Below are 18,512 nucleotides of genomic sequence, written 5' to 3'. Positions count from 1 at the left end.
CACTATGAACGCTGGATACTGTGTTTTCAGTTCATACTTGCAGCCGGAGGGCGCTCTGTACACCTTTAGTCCACAAATTCATCTAAAGAAGAACAACCATGTGACTCACCAGGAACTAACAGAGGCCAGAGATCGCTATAACATCCAGATAAACACTTTTCAAGACAATAAATACACGATTGAGACGATGAATGCATGTATTGACTGAATTTACGTCTGAATAGCGCTGGCTCCATGGGCGTGGCCGCGTTAGCGGATAATGAGCTGAATCATGGACTTCTGACATGGCTCTCTTTTCATACAGATTACATAAACACAGAATTTTTGTTTTCGATTTTAATTACACGATTTAAAACCTGACATTTCAACGTTTTTTTTTAACAGAAGTCTCATTTTTTTGGGATTAGTATTCACTAAGTTACAGTTCATTTTCTGAGAACTATCAGATTGGACTTCGTACAGAGGGAGACGAGAGATCACGCATCATGTTAGTTTTCTTTATTTTACAAAAAGCACAACATTTTGTTTTTACTCTGAGTGTACACAAATAAAAGAAGATATTCCACAGATTAAAATGGTGTATAGCTCTTAATTGTATGTGCAACACTGACGGAGTATTTTGAGTCTCTTTCACACTGGTTAGAAAAAAACCGAGGTGGTCACGCCGGCGTGACCGCCGACCCGAAGGAGTTAACTCATTTGGTAGCAATCATATCATTATCTACATAGCACAACTTATTAGTTGCTGTTGCATCAGTGGCCAATGAGCTGCAGCTCAACATTCAAACAAATACCGGTCATGTTGCTGTTAGCAGTTTGCAGCACGCTTTCAGAAACCCTCCACCTTCCCCAGCTCCACCTGTATAGATATGCTATGGGGGTTCATTCATGTGTGTTACATGCTCACAGCAATGTCTGTGAATGTATTGGCAGTAGCAAGCCTCGGTACTTGCTCTGCAGCAGCAACAGATCTATTCTGCCAACACCAAATACATTAACATTGCTATATCCATTACCATGCAAATCTCTATTAACAAACCAATCTCCTGAGAGTTGTCATGACAGAATTAATGTAATTTTACATTTTTGGAAGTGAAAAAAAATGACTCGTTGTATAATTTACCATAAAGGCCGGAACACACCAAGCCAACGGTCGGCCGTCGGGCAGTTTTTCTTCTGTGTTCTTCAAGTTCCCTCAGTGTGTTCCGCACCGTCGGCTGAAGTTGGTCCTCGTCAGCTTTGTTTTGGCCGATTCGACATGTTGAATCGGCGTTGGACCTCGTAGGGCCATATGATCATTCTGATTGGCTGTTCAGCTACTGCCGCCTGCTGTTTCGGAAAGGCATTTCATATCACACAGGCGCAGAACTGATGTGCTGCTTGGCCGTCGGCTGTTTAGCGTCGGTTTGGTGTGGCAGGGCAACTTTGGACACAGACGCTGCCGACGTGAGCAAACCCCGCAGTCTGCTTTCGTCGCCACTAGCTCATCGCCGTCGGCTTGGTGTGTTCTGGCCTTAAAGTGACATTTCTTCTTAGTTTTTTTTTCTAATCATTTATACACATTTGGGTTTTATGTTACATCTAATGTTGTTAAATTAAAGGGTTAGTTCAACAAAAAATGAAAATTTTGTCATTAATTACTCACCCTCATGTTGTTCCAAACCCGTAAGACTTTCGCTCATCTTCAGAATGCAAATGAAGATCTTTTTGATGAAGTTTGAGAACTTTTCATCCCTCCATTGACAGCCTACACAATTGCAACTTTGACGCTTCAAAAAGTTCATAAAGAGATCGTAAAAACGAATCCATATGAATTGAGTGGTTTAGTCTAAATTTTCTGAAGAGACTCAGTCGCTTTATATGATGAACAGATTTAAATTTAAGCTTTTAATCACATATAAACATTGATCAGCGAACATAAAAAAGCTGCGAACATTTAAAAAAAAAAAAACTCTTCAGGAAGCTCAAATGTGCTGCATAACTACACGAGAATGAACCTCATTGGTTTTACAGCAAGTTTGAGCATTCAGAAGAGTTTTTTTCTCACACATGAAGCAGGTTTGGTTGAGCTTTTGTTTATGTTCCTACTTATGTAGGTTTAATCATCCACAGTAAATTATGACAGAATTTTAATTTTTGGGCAAACTATCCCTTAAAACCACATTATAAAATAGTCTGTTATATAACGAAATATAAATGCAAGTGGTATTTTTAAAGTGTTTAATGAAAAACATTTCACAAAAAGAAGTTTATTAGGCTTCAAATAATAATCTACACACTAACGCTCAAATGTTTAAGGTCAGTGGGGTTTAGTTTTTTCAAGAAATTAATATTTTGAATGAATTTAATGTCATTGATGAACAAAAGTGACAGTAAATACATTTACAATGTTAAAAACAATGTTTATTTCAAATAAATACTGTACTTTTGAGTTTGCTATTGATCAAATAATCCTGAAAAAAAATATTTGAGCACACGAGCTCATTGGCTTCTGATACAGCAGGAACCAATCAGCTGTGCCCTATAGATAACAATGTGATTACGAGCAGATTGAGTTAAAGGACCTATTAGCCTGTGCCATCTAGAGTTTTGTGACAGAACTTTGTATCATGGTTTACACAAAAATATTAAGCAGCACTGATTTTAACACTAATAATAATAATAATAATAATAATAATAAATAAAAAGAATAGCTTTGTCATTACAGAAATAAACTACATTTTAAATTATATTAAAATATAAAATAGTTATTTTAAATTGAAATAATACTTCACAGTATTACTGTTTTTACTATATTTTTGATCAAATAAATGCAGCATAAGGAACTTTTTTCAAATACCAGTTGGGTAGAATTAATAGCAAAAATGGCTCAGAAAGTGCAGTATGTTCTGACATTTTAGAGTTAAACATTTTGTAAAGTCTCAAATCCTAAATGCATTTTTGGGCCACTGTATATTACTGGTTAAAACCACCAGATTGTGGTTTAAAGCGACTTTGGTTTTGTGCCTCATGCATTCCCCATCATCGCTGGCTAAATAAAGCTTTATTCATTCAGCACCTTTTAAAAGTGTTTACAAAGGTCTTTACAGAAAACATAAATGTCATACAATAATATGAAATTGGGAAATATAAGAGAATTAAATAATAATAATAATAATAATAAAAAAGATCAAGACACATGGAATGTATGTATAAAATCCATAAAATGCTCTCATTCTGAGGGAACTGTTTATATCCATCCCCAGTGGCTCTTCTCTCACCCTGATCCCCTCACCGCAGGACAGGAGAATATTTTTGAGGCCCACTTTTTGCAAATGCCCTTTCCTTTTGAACTCCAACCCGGCTCATGCTCTTCCCCCTCGTACCTTTGAGAGCAAACAAGAGAACGGAGGAAAATTTCCCATAGTGAGAAGCACAACCACCTTTTAATCATCTCCAGACCCGTGGTGTGTGTGTGAGAGACAGCGGAGGAAGGAGAGCCCGGGAAACGTTGAGAGGGAGGGCGTGAGACATTCCCTAAGGCCTCCAAAGCGCTCCAGGCAAGGCGAGAGGGCCGGTCTCAAGACGGAGGTCTTCGGTGATCTGTCACTGGGTGCTCACAGAGAGGAAATGGCTGTGTTTAAGGGGCAAGAGGATACAGTTTCATTCAGCAATTACATCTCTCCTGTGTTTACGGATCTGTGCACAGAGGAAGAAAAGATGCTTGCGCACGCACAGGGCCAAGTTCCAGGCTTTTTATGGCTTTGGCTCTCGAAAGCAGATATGTGACCTCAGATAGATCTCTTTGCTTTCTTAAATACATAGCAATCCAATTTGCTGCGATCACTATCGCTAGATGTTTCATTTGGGCTTAACATGAGACTTTTGGAGAAAGATTTCTGTCTACAGATGTTTTTTGCCACTGGTTTTATTTTTATTGTTTTACAATGTTCTTCAATCCATTTTTTTACCAGGACTTATTTAGGTGCAATTGTTTATTATGCCCTCTGTTACATGCACATTTGTGTATATACATGCACTAAATTAAATAATTATGTGGCGACCAGGGCGGGCGAGAGCCGTGAGGGAACGGCGTGAGGCCGGTTGCGCAAGTGTTAATGAGCTTCACCTGGGAGGCGCACCCGCCTTGAGTCTCTCACGGAGGAGCTCCGGGAGCATAAAAGGAGGAGCGACGACAGTGAAGGACGAGAGAGGACCAGGCCTGGACTTTATTTTATGTTTTATTATGTTTGTGTGGCCGGCAGACGTCCGCGAGGGTCTGCCGGGATTACTTTCGTTTTGTTCTTTGTTTATTGTATTAAAGATTATTGTTTGAACGTTCGCCGGATCCCGCCTCCTTCTTCCCAGAACCACGTTACAAATATTTTTACACTTTGTGCATAAAATACTATGTTCATTTATCTTGATATCTGATATTTATCTTGATTTTCCTTCTATGATCTTCAAACATCAAGTATGCTAGTCACTTAAATGATGCAACAACCAAATATATACACTGCTCAACAAAAATAAAGGAACACTTTTTATTCAGAGAATAGCATCAAGTCAGTTAAACTCCTGGATTATATTGATCTGGTCAGTTAAGTAGCAGAGGGGGTTGTTAATCAGTTTCAGCTGCTTTGGTGTTAATGAAATTAACAACAGGTGCACTAGATGGGCAACAATGAGATGACCTCCAGGAATGGTTTTACAGGTGGAGGCCACTGACATTTTTTTCCCTACTCATCTTTCTGACTGTTTTTCAATAGTTTTGCGTTTGGCAAGGGTCAGTGTCACTACTGGTAGCATGAGGCGATACCTGGACCCTACAGAGGTTGCACAGGCAGTCCAACTCCTCCAGGATGGCACATCAATACGTGCCATTGCCAGAAGGTTTGCTGTGTCTCCCAGCACAGTCTCAAGAGCATGGATTCCAGATTCCAGGAGACAGACAGTTACTCTAGGAGAGCTGGACAGGGCCGTAGAAGGTCCTTAACCCATCAGCAGGACCGGTATCTGCTCCTTTGTGCAAGGAGGAACAGGATGAACACTGCCAGAGCCCTACAAAATGACCTCCAGCAGGCCACTGGTGTGAATGTCTCTGACCAAACAATCAGAAACAGACTTCATGAGGGTGACCTGAGGGCCTGACGTCCTCTAGTGGGCCCTGTGCTCACTGCCCGGCATCATGGAGCTCGATTGGCATTTGCAATTGAACACCAGAATGGGCAGGTCCGCCACTGGTGCCCTGTACTTTTCACAGACGAGAGCAGGTTCACCCTGAGCACATGTGACCGATGTGAAAGGGTCTGGAGAACTGGTGGAGAACGTTATGCTGCCTTTAACATTGTTCAGCATGACCGGTTTGGTGGTGGGTCAGTGATGGTCTGGGGAGGCATATCCATGGAGGGATGCACAGACCTCTACAGGCTAGACAACGACACCCTGACTGCCATTAGGTATCGGGATGAAATCTTTGGACCCATTGTCAGACCCTACGCTGGTGCAGTGGGTCCTGGGTTTCTTCTGGTGCACAACAATGCCCGGCCTCATGTGGCGAGAGTATGCAGGCAGTTCCTGGAGGATGAAGGAATTGATACCATTAAATGGCCCCCATGCTCGCCGGACCTAAATCCAATAGAACACCTCTGGGACATTATGTTTCGGTCCATCCGACGCCGCCAAGTTGCACCTCAGACTGTCCAGGAGCTCAGTGATGCCCTGGACCAGATCTGGGAGGAAATACCCCAGGACACCGTCCGTTGTCTCATTAGGAGTATGCCCCAACGTTGTCAGGCATTCATACAAGCATGTGGGGGCCATACAAACTACTGAGTACCATTTGAAATGAAATTTCAGCAAAATGGATTAGCCTGCGGCATCATTTTTTCACTTTGATTTTCAGGGTGTCTTTGAATTCAGTCCTCTATAGGTTGATCAATTTTAATTTCCATCAAACGATGTGGCATCCTGATGTATGTATGTTTGTTTGTGTGTGTGTGTGTGTGTGTGTAAAGGAAAGTCAGTTATAAAATAAAAGTAAGTAAAGTTAAATAAAGGGGTTAATAACTTCGATTTTTGTCCCCCACTGCACAAGCTGTATTTAAGCATACTGCTAAACACTGAACACAATCCACATATGAATGACAAATGTTGTTTCTTTCAGGAGTGGCAGAACTCGATACAGAAGAACGCTGGCCTGGCTTTCATTGAGCTTATCAACGAGGGAAGGTAAACTCTCATTTCTGCTTTTGAAACGCCATTACTAGCTCACAGATCACTGTAGCTTATGCCATCTTCAAGACTGGTTATCTGGCACTGGTCTGTTCAGCTGACGGGTTTCCATGGCATTACTGATAACAGGCATGGGACCAGATTAGCCCCTAAGCCTCTCGTCCCGTTAGTGTGGCCAGAGTTTGTGGGTTTTTTTTTTTGGTGTTAGTGGTTGAACAGAGTGTAAAATACGCTGAGATAAGCATGTTGAGAGTGGGTGGGTGTATAAACCCTAGGACATACTTCTTGTCAAGAATGTGTACATCATATTAACAGTCTTGTTTTCAGTCTTTCTCTGTTTTTTATCCAGCATGCTACTTTTCGCTTATCTCGCTGAAAGATTGTGTTTGTGTGTCTGTGTGTGTGTCCATGTGTTTGTCGGGTTTAGGCTTTGAATCATTGTTGTTGAGCTGATCCAGGGTGGCTCAGCCTGCACACCCATCTGCTGACCCATCTGTGCGCACACACACACAAACACACACACACACACACGGACAGTAAGCCTGAGTCAGCAGAGATAGTCGCTGTCCAGGGTGCTGGCACATCAGTCATTCACCCTCACTACCTGTCTGTCTGTCTGTCTGTGTCAGTGGCCCTCATTCCAAATCCTACCTCAGTGGACATAGAGTGCAACAATAATAGCCTGGAAGCAACTTTCATTTACTTCATAGGGATTTACAAAAAAATAATGAGTTAAAATAAGTGAATTAAATATGTCTTTTGCCAAATTTTGGCTTATTTGGCAGAGGCCCTTCCATAGTAACAGTGTCTTCTCTTATCGGTGGTTCCATGGAGAATCTCCCATCTGTAGCTGCTTCACCAGGAATTCTATAGTTAAATACATACAGTACATTACTATTTCAAAAATTTGGGAGTTAGCAAGATTTTAAAAAATATATTTTTATTCATCTTAAATGCAATAAATTCGAAACAATGTAAAAGTAAAAAAAAATAAATAAATAATAATAATGTACAAACCCGATTCCAAAAAAGTTGGGACACTACAGATTGTGAATAAAAAAGGAATGCAATAATTTACAAATCTCTTATATTAAAATCTTATAAAAACTTATATTTTATTCACAATAGAATATAGATAACATATCAAATGTTGAAAGTGAGACATTTTGAAATGTCATGCCAAATATTGGCTCATTTTGGATTTCATGAGAGCTACACATTCCAAAAAAGTTGGGACAGGGAGCAATAAGAGGCCGGTAAAGTTAAATGTACATATAAGGAACAGCTGGAGGACCAATTTGCAACTTATCAGGTCAATTGGCAACATGATTGGGTATAAAAACAGCCTCTTAGAGTGACAGTGTCTCTCAGAAGTCAAGATGGGCAGAGGATCACCAATTTCCCCAATGCTGCGGCCAAAAATAGTGGAGCAATATCAGAAAGGAGTTTCTCAGAGAAAAATTGCAAAGAGTTTGAAGTTATCATCATCTACAGTGCATAATATCATCCAAAGATTCAGAGAATCTGGAACAATCTCTGTGCGTAAGGGTCAAGGCTGGAAAACCATACTGGATGCCCGTGATCTTCGGGCCCTTAGACGGCACTGCATCACATACAGGAATGCTACTGTAATGGAAATCACAACATGGGCTCAGGAATACTTCCAGAAAACATTGTTAGTGAACACAATCTGCCGTGCCATTCGCCGTTGCCGGCTAAAACTCTATAGGTCAAAAAAAGAAGCCATATCTAAACATGATCCAGAAGCGCAGGCGTTTTCTCTGGGTCAAGGCTCATTTAAAATGGACTGTGGCAAAGTGGAAAACTGTTCTGTGGTCAGACGAATCAAACTGGGATGCCATGTCATCCGGACTGAAGAAGACGAGGACAACCCAAGTTGTTATCAGTACTCAGTTCAGAAGCCTGCATCTCTGATGGTATGGGGTTGCATGAGTGTGTGTGGCATGGGCAGCTTACACATCTGGAAAGGCACCATCAATGCTGAAAGGTATATCCAAGTTCTAGAACAACATATGCTCCCATCCAGACGTCGTCTCTTTCAGGGAAGACTTTGCATTTTCCAGTATGTGGTCTGACAATGCCAGACCACATACTGCATCAATTACAACATCATGGCTGCGTAGAAGAAGGATCCGGGTACTGAAATGGCCAGCCTGCAGTCCAGATCTTTAACCCATAGAAAACATTTGGCGCATCATAAAGAGGAAGATGCGACAAAGAAGACCTAAGACAGTTGAGCAACTAGAAGCCTGTATTAGACAAGAATGGGACAATATTCCTATTCCTAAACTTGAGCAACTTGTCTCCTCAGTCCCCAGACGTTTGCAGACTGTTATAAAAAGAAGAGGGATGCCACACAGTGGTAAACATGGCCTTGTCCCAACTTTTTTGAGATGTGTTGATGCCATGAAATTTAAAATCAACTTATTTTTCCCTTAAAATGATAAATTTTCTCAGTTTAAACATTTGATATGTCATCTATGTTGTATTTTGATTAAAATATTAATCCACATCATTGCATTCTGTTTTTATTCACAATTTGTACAATGTCCCAACTCTTTTGGAATCGGGTTTGTAAAAGTTTTTTGGGTACCAGATCAGCGTATTAGAATGATTTCTGAAGGACCCTGAAGACTGGAGTAATGATGCTGAAAATTCAGCTTTGCATCACAGTAATAAATTACATTTAAAATATATTAAAATAGAAAACAATCATTTTAAATTATAATAATATTTCACAATTTTATTGTTTATCCTTGGTGAGCATAAAAGACTTATTTATGAAAAAAACAAAAACAAAACATTAAAACATCTTATAAACTTTTGAACGGTAATAATGTGTAATAATATATATTTTTTTAATGGTTGAAATATGTTTATAAAAATAAAATGTATACAAAATATAATACGTATGATAAATTATGATTATGGTCAGTATAGTGATTAAAATATAAATATACTTAATTTTGTATACATATTTATTTTTAAAACATAAATCACTTAACCTAAGAGGCTGATGTTAGGTCTGTCTTTTTAAAGGATTATATGAAACAAAAACAAAAAAATCTCTATGGTCAGAATGAAGGTGTTTTTTTCTTCCAGAAACCTGCAGTTACACTCTATATATGCAAAGCATAGTTTATTTGAACAATTTAATGAGACTAATGTTGTGTTTGGCCTCTTGGAGCGTCTGCTTATGTTCTAATAACAAACTGAATTACAAGTATTAAAGTACTGTATAAAACTTTGCTTCTGGAGTTAATTCTGACTTAACTTTCAGCCTTGCAGTGTTTATGCAACAGTCTATTCCAGTTTATTTATTATACATTAAGATTTTAGTAGGGCATCTGTGATTTATGAACCACACCATGTCACAGTTTGGGATGTATGTGGCCCCTGTGCCACTGATTTGGAGCCCCTGTTCTGTTTCACTCGCAACATCATATAAGTCACCAAGCCCACGACAGTTTCTGCCTTTTGAAACACTAGAAATACTAAATGTTTTGCTGTGGATTTTTAATGCACTCTTCATACTGCATAACTTCTCTTCCAGTACTGAAGAAGTAAAGTCATGCCCTAGATTCAGTTTTGTACTGTTATCATGCTGGGAATGAGGTTGTTTACTATTTTTTTTCCTCTCCTCTGTGCTCCAAATGTTATTTATTGCTTGTCAACACTTAAAGAAGCATGCGCATTTGAATACTGTACTGGTTTGAAGTCTCTCTGCGGGACGGGGTAGAAAAATTATGCTCAGTATTATGTTCCACAGAAACACCAAGGCTCCTTGTTAATTAAAACAGAGCAGACATAATGATGTATAAAATGACAATTAACACAAAGTAACCTAGATCCCATAAAAGATGAATAATTGCATTATCTATAAGGGTGTAAAACAAAGAATTGTAGGATTGATTGTATGTGATATGCAGATGTGTACTTAATGTGTGTTCGGGGACTGACTGAATGCCTTTTTTTTTTTTTAATTCCCATTTGAAATCTCTTTTTTTTTCATTCTAGACTCCTTTGTCATGCCATGAAGGATCATATCGTTCGAGTGGCCAATGAAGCAGAGTTTATCCTCAACAGACAGCGAGCCGAGGACGTCCACAAGCATGCAGAGTTTGAGGTAGACAATGTCTGAGAATTATTTTAGACCAAAAGCACATGCATATATACACATTTTATAGATCCCAGGGGTCAGGTACAGGATTTAGATATTTTACGGTGTTATATGACTCAGTATATTAAATACCAGCCTTAAGTAGCTAGATCAGATAAAACACTAACCAGATTATAATCAATCCAAGAACAGAACTCTTAATCCCACATTGAATCCATATGAAACCTTGAATAATCTACAATGAAATCTGATTTTGAGAATTAGATACAGCATGAGAGAGGAAATCTCTACTAAACCTAGCAGTGCGGGTGTCCCATAATCCTTTGCTCATGCCTTCTAAAGGGGATTAATCCACATACTGTATATTAGCTCAGTAGAGAGAAATTGAATTAATTAATTATACATAAGCGCCCTCTGAAAAGTATGGAACAATTTTTTAGAGATTTAATTCATGTCTCATCTTAAACTATTATATATTTCGATCAAGAGACAGAAAATAGTCTTTACATGTGTGTATATATATATATATATATATATATATATATCAAGGTTATTATAGTTTTGCATTTTTCATTAGTTTTTATTTTTATTTCGTTTTGACTTTTTGTTTTCAAATTCAGTTTAGTTTTAATTAGTTTTTAAAGTGGGTTTGCTAGTTTAGTTTAGTTTTTATTTTTTGAAAATGCTTAGTTTTAGTTTAGTTTTTATTAGTTTTAGTGTTAGTTTTAGTCTTTTTTTGTAATTTGGGTTATTTGTCAGGGGCAAGATTCAAAAAGGTCAAAAAAAGTATTGTGTAATAATAACTCAACAAAAACATCATATAATTTTAGAAAATATTCATTCAAAAATAAAACCAGTACATAAAATGTACATATGGGCACAAATATGTAAACAGTCTCAACACTCTGCAGTAAGTGCAAAATGTGTAAGTGACGTGTGCCAGTAAAAAACTTAAAGAGCCAACAGACTAAAGAAGACATACATGAACCGCATGTATTCAACCCATTTTTGAGCCACAACAAGACATTTCTGTCAGATTGTCAGGGAGCTCAATCTGAGAAAAGAACATGACAAATAACAAATAATAATTAAAAAAAAACTTTAAATACAGCTTTTCAATTTTTTTAGTGTGTGTGTGACACCACAAAATTGCCAAAAAAATCTAACGTTACCAAAAATCTACACATCTTCTATACAGAATTCACACCCTATACAAATACCACAGCTGTACAATTTTCACACCCTATACTAAATTTACAATAGCCTACTCGTCTGGATTGAAGCAGCAAACATTCAGTGTAAAGGCCAATTCACACCGCACCGACAAACGCCAACAAACTCGTCTGTTGGAGTTTGTTGGATCGGTGTGATACCAATGTTGGCGTTGGTCTGGGTCGGTTTTCACCGGACTGAACATGTTACAAACGGCAACCAACTCTGACGTAATCTGACCTGACTGCGAACCGTTGCCATGACGATGACGCAAGTCCACTGCAAAAACAGCCGTTTGATCGCGCCCGCGCCTCACGCACACACAACAAAGCAGCGGAAATGTGACATCGCAGCTTGTTCGTTATAAAAAATAAAATACAGTTAAAAAAAAAAGAAAACATACAAAAAGTACAATAGTCCATAGTGCAATCCTTGCCATTCAGCAAGAGCACGTTAAGGGAGGTAACGTTAACCACCATGAGCAACGCAGGTTTACCTTCAGTGACACTAAAACTCTGTAAACTTAATTTTCATTTTGGGTGAACTATGCAAACACATTTGGATTGAAGCAGCAAACATTCAGTGTAAGAGTAAACAAATGACATAACATTATTTAATATTTGAATCACAGCTTATATAGTGTTTTGACATCGACAACCCAAGAGCATTTTACCTCAAACTTGCGACTAGTTAACTTGCTGCAGTAGCAATCGCTTCTCGGGTCGACATTAACACGCTGACAAAGTTATATTCAGAATTAAAAATATTTTTTTACCACTTTTTAATGTGTGTTTGTGTAAAGGTGTTCACGAGATACCAACCTTTGGCGAACTTGCGAATACTCGTTCTGAGACGCGGTGTGCACTGAGGGGAGGGGCTGTGTGTGTGTGCGCGCGCGCGCGTGTGTATGTGAGAGACGCAGGGAAAGGAAATGCAGCTGAACAATATTTGCTCTATGAAAGACATTGATAAAGACGAAAACTAAGGACATTTAATCTATAATTTTATTTTATTTTAGTTAGTTTTGCCAAACACTCATTACAGTTTTAGTTAGTTATCGTTTTTTTGTAATGCCTCGTTTTTATTTTATTTCAGTTAACGACAATGTTTTTTCCCACCTAGTTTTCGTTTTTTTCGTTCGTTTTCGTTAACGATTATAACCTTGATATATATATATATATATATATATATATATATATATATATATATATATATATATATATATATATATATATATATATATATATATATGTATAAAAATGTGTGTGTGTGTGTGTGTGTGTGTGTGTGTGTGTCACAACCAACAATTATTTAAAAGTTGTACCAAAGAGAATACGTTGTCCATTAGGAGCATGCTTTAGCCATGACTGTATTCACAGTACAGCCTCTTGTACCTCATAACTTAAATGTACAGTGCACAGCATAAATGAGTACACCCCCTCTGAATAAATACAGAAGACGTATTTTCTTTATGATCACTAATACAATTCATGGAAAGATGGCAAAACTAAAATGTATTAAACATAATAATAAAAACTGAGAAATATAAGTAAATTAAATTATTTTGTTTAAATTAATGACTGCAGAAATAAGTACACCCCAGATTTAATTCAACAAATGTATAATATTCTAGTACTTATTATACCCTCCATAATTTTGAATATACTGCTCTTACCCTTCTTGGCACAGAGTGTACAAGTTAATGACAAATCTGCCCTGTTTAACTCCTGGATGATGAGCTCCTTAAATGCCCTGATCTTTAATGGGGAGTGTTGCTCAACTCGTCTCTACAGAATCCCCCACTGGTGCTCAAGAGTGTTAAGATTGAGTGCAATACATGTCCACAGAAGGTTTTTCAGCTTGGAAGAATGCATAATTCCTCATTTTCATGTTGAAAAAATGCCCAGCAATGCAGGGATTGAGGAAAGGGTAACATCTTCTGTTTCAAGTTTGTGTATTAAATTACACAGTGGTGTGGGAATTCATGACAGCATTGATAAAGCACAACTGCCTCACACCTTCAGCACTCATACATCCCTATATAAGAGCTTTACTACCACTGAACTTTACTGTGGGAACCAGGCACTTCTCACTGTACTCCTCCTCTAGCAACACCATAACATTTTGGATGCTGTTAGATCCAAAATGATTGATTTAGTCTCATGAGACCAGAGTATTGATTCCCAGAATGTATATTTTGTAAATATGGGCTTTGGAAATGGCTAACTGACTTTATTGTTCTTTGGCTACAGTAGGTAGTTCCAGTGAGAACAACAAGCCATGCATGTCATTTCTGCAGGCTTGGTATTTCTCCTAGCAAAAAAATCCCTCATCACTAAATGAAAGCTTAAAATGAAGGCCTGGCCTTCAATCTTGCTAACCCCAAATTTTTGAAATAGTAGTGTACTGTATGTATTTAACTATAGAATTCCTGGTCAAGGCCTGGCACAAGTCCATTGTTTTTGAATTTCTGTGTTACTTTTGCTATATTTTCACACTTAAAACAATGATTTGGTAATCCTCTTGTACCACTGTCCTCTTTTGTGCTAAGAAATAAGTCTCCTGACAGTTCTCTCCCAAGTGGCTTCCATTGTTGTCAGCATTGAAGTCTGAGAATGATTCAGTGGGCTATATAACACTTTTAATTGCCAAGAAATTACTTCTCTTTAAATGTTTTGGTTCAACATACTTACCTGTTGATCAAACATTGCCTTAAACTTACACCAAGAAATATTTATTTTGTTTTATTTAGTAACTTTTAGGAGGGTGTACTCATTTTTGCTACACAACATTTTATCACCTTGATAAGAAAATCTTATTTTCCTTAATAATTTGACATGCTTCTTTGGTAATTGGTTTAAGCAGACTTGCTGGAACATTATATCTCTAAAGAACCCTAACATGTCTTCTAAGTAATTCGAGTAATTACTGACTTTCAGAAGTTTCAGAAGGGGGTGTACTCATTTATGCTGTGCACTGTAATATATTAAATGTGAAGATTAATGTTACATTAACTACTTAGAATATCAGTATCAGCCTGTCTGTACTATTCCGACAGTGATGCAGTGGGTGCTGTAAATGTAAATCAAGGTTTAGCATCACTTACTGTTGAATCATGTATCTATGATATGAAACACTGAGGGCACATGCATCAAAATGCGGGATACACACACTCTTTCTCAGAGACACTCTAGTACATGTAGTGATGGAGTGATGAGTTTCTTATCTGGAACGCACAGCCTGTCTGAGACGGTTGTTTTATATACTGCTCTTGAGGATCCTTGACCTGCTAGATAAAACGCAGCAGGCGCTAGATAGGCGATGTCACCAGCTAACGGTAGATGTTGTCTTGCCTCTCAAGATGTCGTCTTGCCTCTTCTTGTTCTTCCTCTTCTTTATTACCTCCGTCTGCAGATTGAAGATTTTGTAAGCAGATTAGATATTTTTACAATTAAGCTGGTGTCACTTTCAACCCTCATATCCTCCCTTAAAGTGATAAATAACGTTTGATATTTGTCAGCGTGGCGCATAGTAAGGCGAGATGACACCGGGAGATTGAGTTATCGGCCGTTTGAAGAATATGTCGAGGTATAATATCTGACAGAATTCAAATATAAGGAAGGAAATTCAATTACTTCCCCTCGCCCCTCCTCCCTGTTCCCCTGCACCCCACCAGCTTGTGTTAGCAAATTAGATTTTGAATATTAGCAAGAGATCCCCCCTGGGGTCCACGTGGGAAGACAATCTTATTGTAGCAGGGAAGATAAAGTCGGCAGGCTGCTTCACGTCACCCTTAGTCTGAGAGGCCTTTTAGTCTCAGTGCTTTTTATAGTGCCTATTTTAAGTTCTTTCTGTGTATGAAGTAAACTTTAAAGGGGAAAGTACTCCAATATATGTTGAAATGGTAAAGTAATGAAAGACATTCTTGGTTCTTAAAGGTAAAGTTCACCTAAAAATGAAAACACTCTCATGTCATTCCAAACCTTTCTTTCTTCTGCAGAACAACTGATCAATTGTTTTTGTCCATATAATGAAAGTCAATGGGGTCCAAAGCAATGCTGGACCTCATTGACTTTTATTGTATGGACAAAAATAGCACTGATACTTATTGCAGAAGAAAGAAAGTCATGCAGGTTTGGAACAAAGTGAGGGTGAGTAAGTGATGACAGAATTTTCATTTTTGGATGAACTATCCCTCAGTTCTGCTTCATGCAGTAGCATCATTCTTGCTTTCAGTTTACTGATTCATTGTGACATTTACTTTAGATGTTACTCTCTCTTTCTTTCTTTCATCCATATTTCGGGTCAGTCTAACTGCGCACAGTACGCGGCAGACAGGAAAGAAGAGGAGACGATGTGTGATCACCTCATCAGTGCTGCCAAACATCGTGATCATGTGACAGCCAATCAGCTGAAACAGAAGATCCTCAACATCCTCACCAATAAACACGGAGCCTGGGGCACAGTAGCACAGAGGTACAGCTGTGTGCACGTATGGGGGTGTTTCTCAACTATGGCCACTTTTGAGCCTGTAGAGTTTTCGAAATAAACTCTAAAACACTTTTCACATTATGACTTGTTTGTTTAATTTAGTCTGCTAACAATATCCATGTATATAGTACATTCACTACCATTCAGAAGTTTGGAGTTGGTAAGATTTTTTGATGTTTTTGAAAGAAGACTCTTATGCTCACCAAAGAGGCATTTATTTTATCGAAAATACAGTAAAAACAATAATATTGCTGTTTAAATTAATATATTATGTAGTCAAAAGTACCACAAATAAATGAGAAATGCATGGTGAAAAGTTTCAAAGATATGACCGTCACATAACAAAAAAATAAATAAAATAAAAAAAAATATATATATATATATATATATATATATATATATATATATATATATATATATATATACAGGTGCTGGTCATATAATTATTTCACTAATTCCATTCAAAAAGTGAAACTTGTATATTATATTCATTCATTACACACAGACTGATATATTTCAAATGTTTATTTCTTTTATTTTTGATGATTATAACTGACAACTTCAGTCAATCCCAAATGCAGTATCTCAGAAAATTTGAATATTGTGAAAAGGTTCAATATTGAAGACACCTGGTGCCACACTCTAATCAGAAAATTAACTCAAAACACCTGCAAAGGCCTTTAAATGGTCTCTCAGTCTAGTTCTGTAGGCTACACAATCATGGAGAAGACTGCTGACTTGACAGATGTCCAAAAGACGACCATTGACATCTTGCACAAGGAGGGCAAGACACAAAAGGTCATTGCAAAAGAGGCTGGCTGTTGACAGAGCTGTGTCCAAGCAAATTAATAGAGAGGCGAAGGGAAGGAAAAGATGTGGTAGAAAAAAGTGTACAAGCAATTAGAGATAACCACACCCTGGAGAGGATTGTGAAACAAAACCCATTCAAAAATGTGGGGGAGATTCACAAAGAGTGGACTGCAGCTGGAGTCAGTGCTTCAAGAACCACTACGCACAGATGTATGCAAGAGATGGGTTTCAGCTGTTGCTTTCCTTGTGTCAAGCCACTCTTGAAGAACAGACAGCGTCAGAAGCGTCTCGCCTGGGCTAAAGATAAAAAGTACTGGACTGCTGCTGAGTGGTCCAAAGTTATGTTCTCTGATGAAAGTAAATTTTGCATTTCCTTTGGAAATCAGGGTCCCAGAGTCTGGAGGAAGAGAGGAGAGGCACACAATCCACGTTGCTTGAGGTCCAGTGTAAAGTTTCCACAAGTCAGTGATGGTTTGGGGTGCCATGTCATCTGCTGGTGTTGGTCCACTGTGTTTTCTGAGGTCCAAGGTCAACGCAGCCGTATACCAGGAAGTTTTAGAGCACTTCATGCTTCCTGCTGCTGACCAACATTATGGAGATGCAAATTTCATTTTCCAACAGGACTTGGCACCTGCACACAGTGCCAAAGCTACCAGTACCTGGTTTAAGGACCATGATATCCCTGTTCTTAATTGGCCAGCAAACTCGCCTGACCTTAACCCCATATAAAATCTATGGGGTATTTTGAAGAGGAAGATGCGATATGCCAGACCCAACAATGCAGAAGAGCTGAAGGCCACTATCAGAGCAACCTGGGCTCTCATAACACCTGAGCAGTGCCACAGACTGATCGACTCCATGCCACGCCGCATTGCTGCAGTAATTCAGGCAAAAGGAGCCCCAACTAAGTATTGAGTGCTGTACATGCTCATACTTTTCATGTTCATACTTTTCAGTTGGCCAAGATTTCTAAAAATCCTTTCTTTTGTATTGGTCTTAAGTAATATTCTAATTTTCTGAGATACTGAATTTGGGATTTTCCTTAGTTGTCAGTTATAATCATCAAAATTAAAAGAAATAAACATTTGAAATATATCAGTCTGTGTGTAATGAATGAATATAATATACAAGTTTCACTTTTTGAATGGAATTAGTGAAATGAATCAACTTTTTGATGATATTCTAATTATATGACCAGCACCTGTATATTGTAATATGTTCCTTTAACAAAAACTCAACCGCTGAGACATAAAAGTTGCTGTAGTTGAAGAAACTATGGAAGCTTGTTTCCGCCATGGAATAAAAAGGTAATTACGACTTTTTATCTTACAATTCTGACTTTTTTTCTTGCAATTGCAAGATATAAACTCACAATTGCGAATTATGAAGTCAGGATTGTGTGAATTAAGTCAGAATTAAGAGTTATAAAGTCAAAATTGTGTGATATAGTCTGAATTGCATGATATAAAGTCAAAATTGCAAGATATAAACTCACAATTCTGAAAAACGTGAGAAAGAATAAGATGCAATTGCGAATTTATATCACGCAATTCTGACTTTATATCACAATTCTTACATTATAATTTGCAATTGCTAGTTTAAATCTTATAATTCTGAGAAAAAAAGTCAGAATTGTAAGATAAAA

At 38.0% G+C, this 18,512-nt stretch overlaps 1 protein-coding gene across 1 annotated transcript in view; it reads left to right on the top strand.

The window, feature by feature from the left end:
* The window catches only part of nbeab (neurobeachin b), a 388,285-nt gene that overhangs the window by 223,706 nt on the left and 146,067 nt on the right, over window positions 1–18,512 (top strand). Inside the window, 3 exon segments of the mRNA XM_048159945.1 lie at window positions 6,146–6,210; window positions 10,252–10,360; window positions 15,876–16,042. Of these exon segments, the coding sequence (XP_048015902.1) occupies window positions 6,146–6,210; window positions 10,252–10,360; window positions 15,876–16,042 (341 nt within the window).

This window comes from Megalobrama amblycephala, linkage group LG16 (assembly GCF_018812025.1).
Source record: "Megalobrama amblycephala isolate DHTTF-2021 linkage group LG16, ASM1881202v1, whole genome shotgun sequence".
Taxonomy (NCBI): Eukaryota; Metazoa; Chordata; class Actinopteri; order Cypriniformes; family Xenocyprididae; genus Megalobrama; species Megalobrama amblycephala.
Note: the sequence above shows the minus strand (reverse complement) of the source record. Positions and strands in the feature narration are given on the sequence as shown.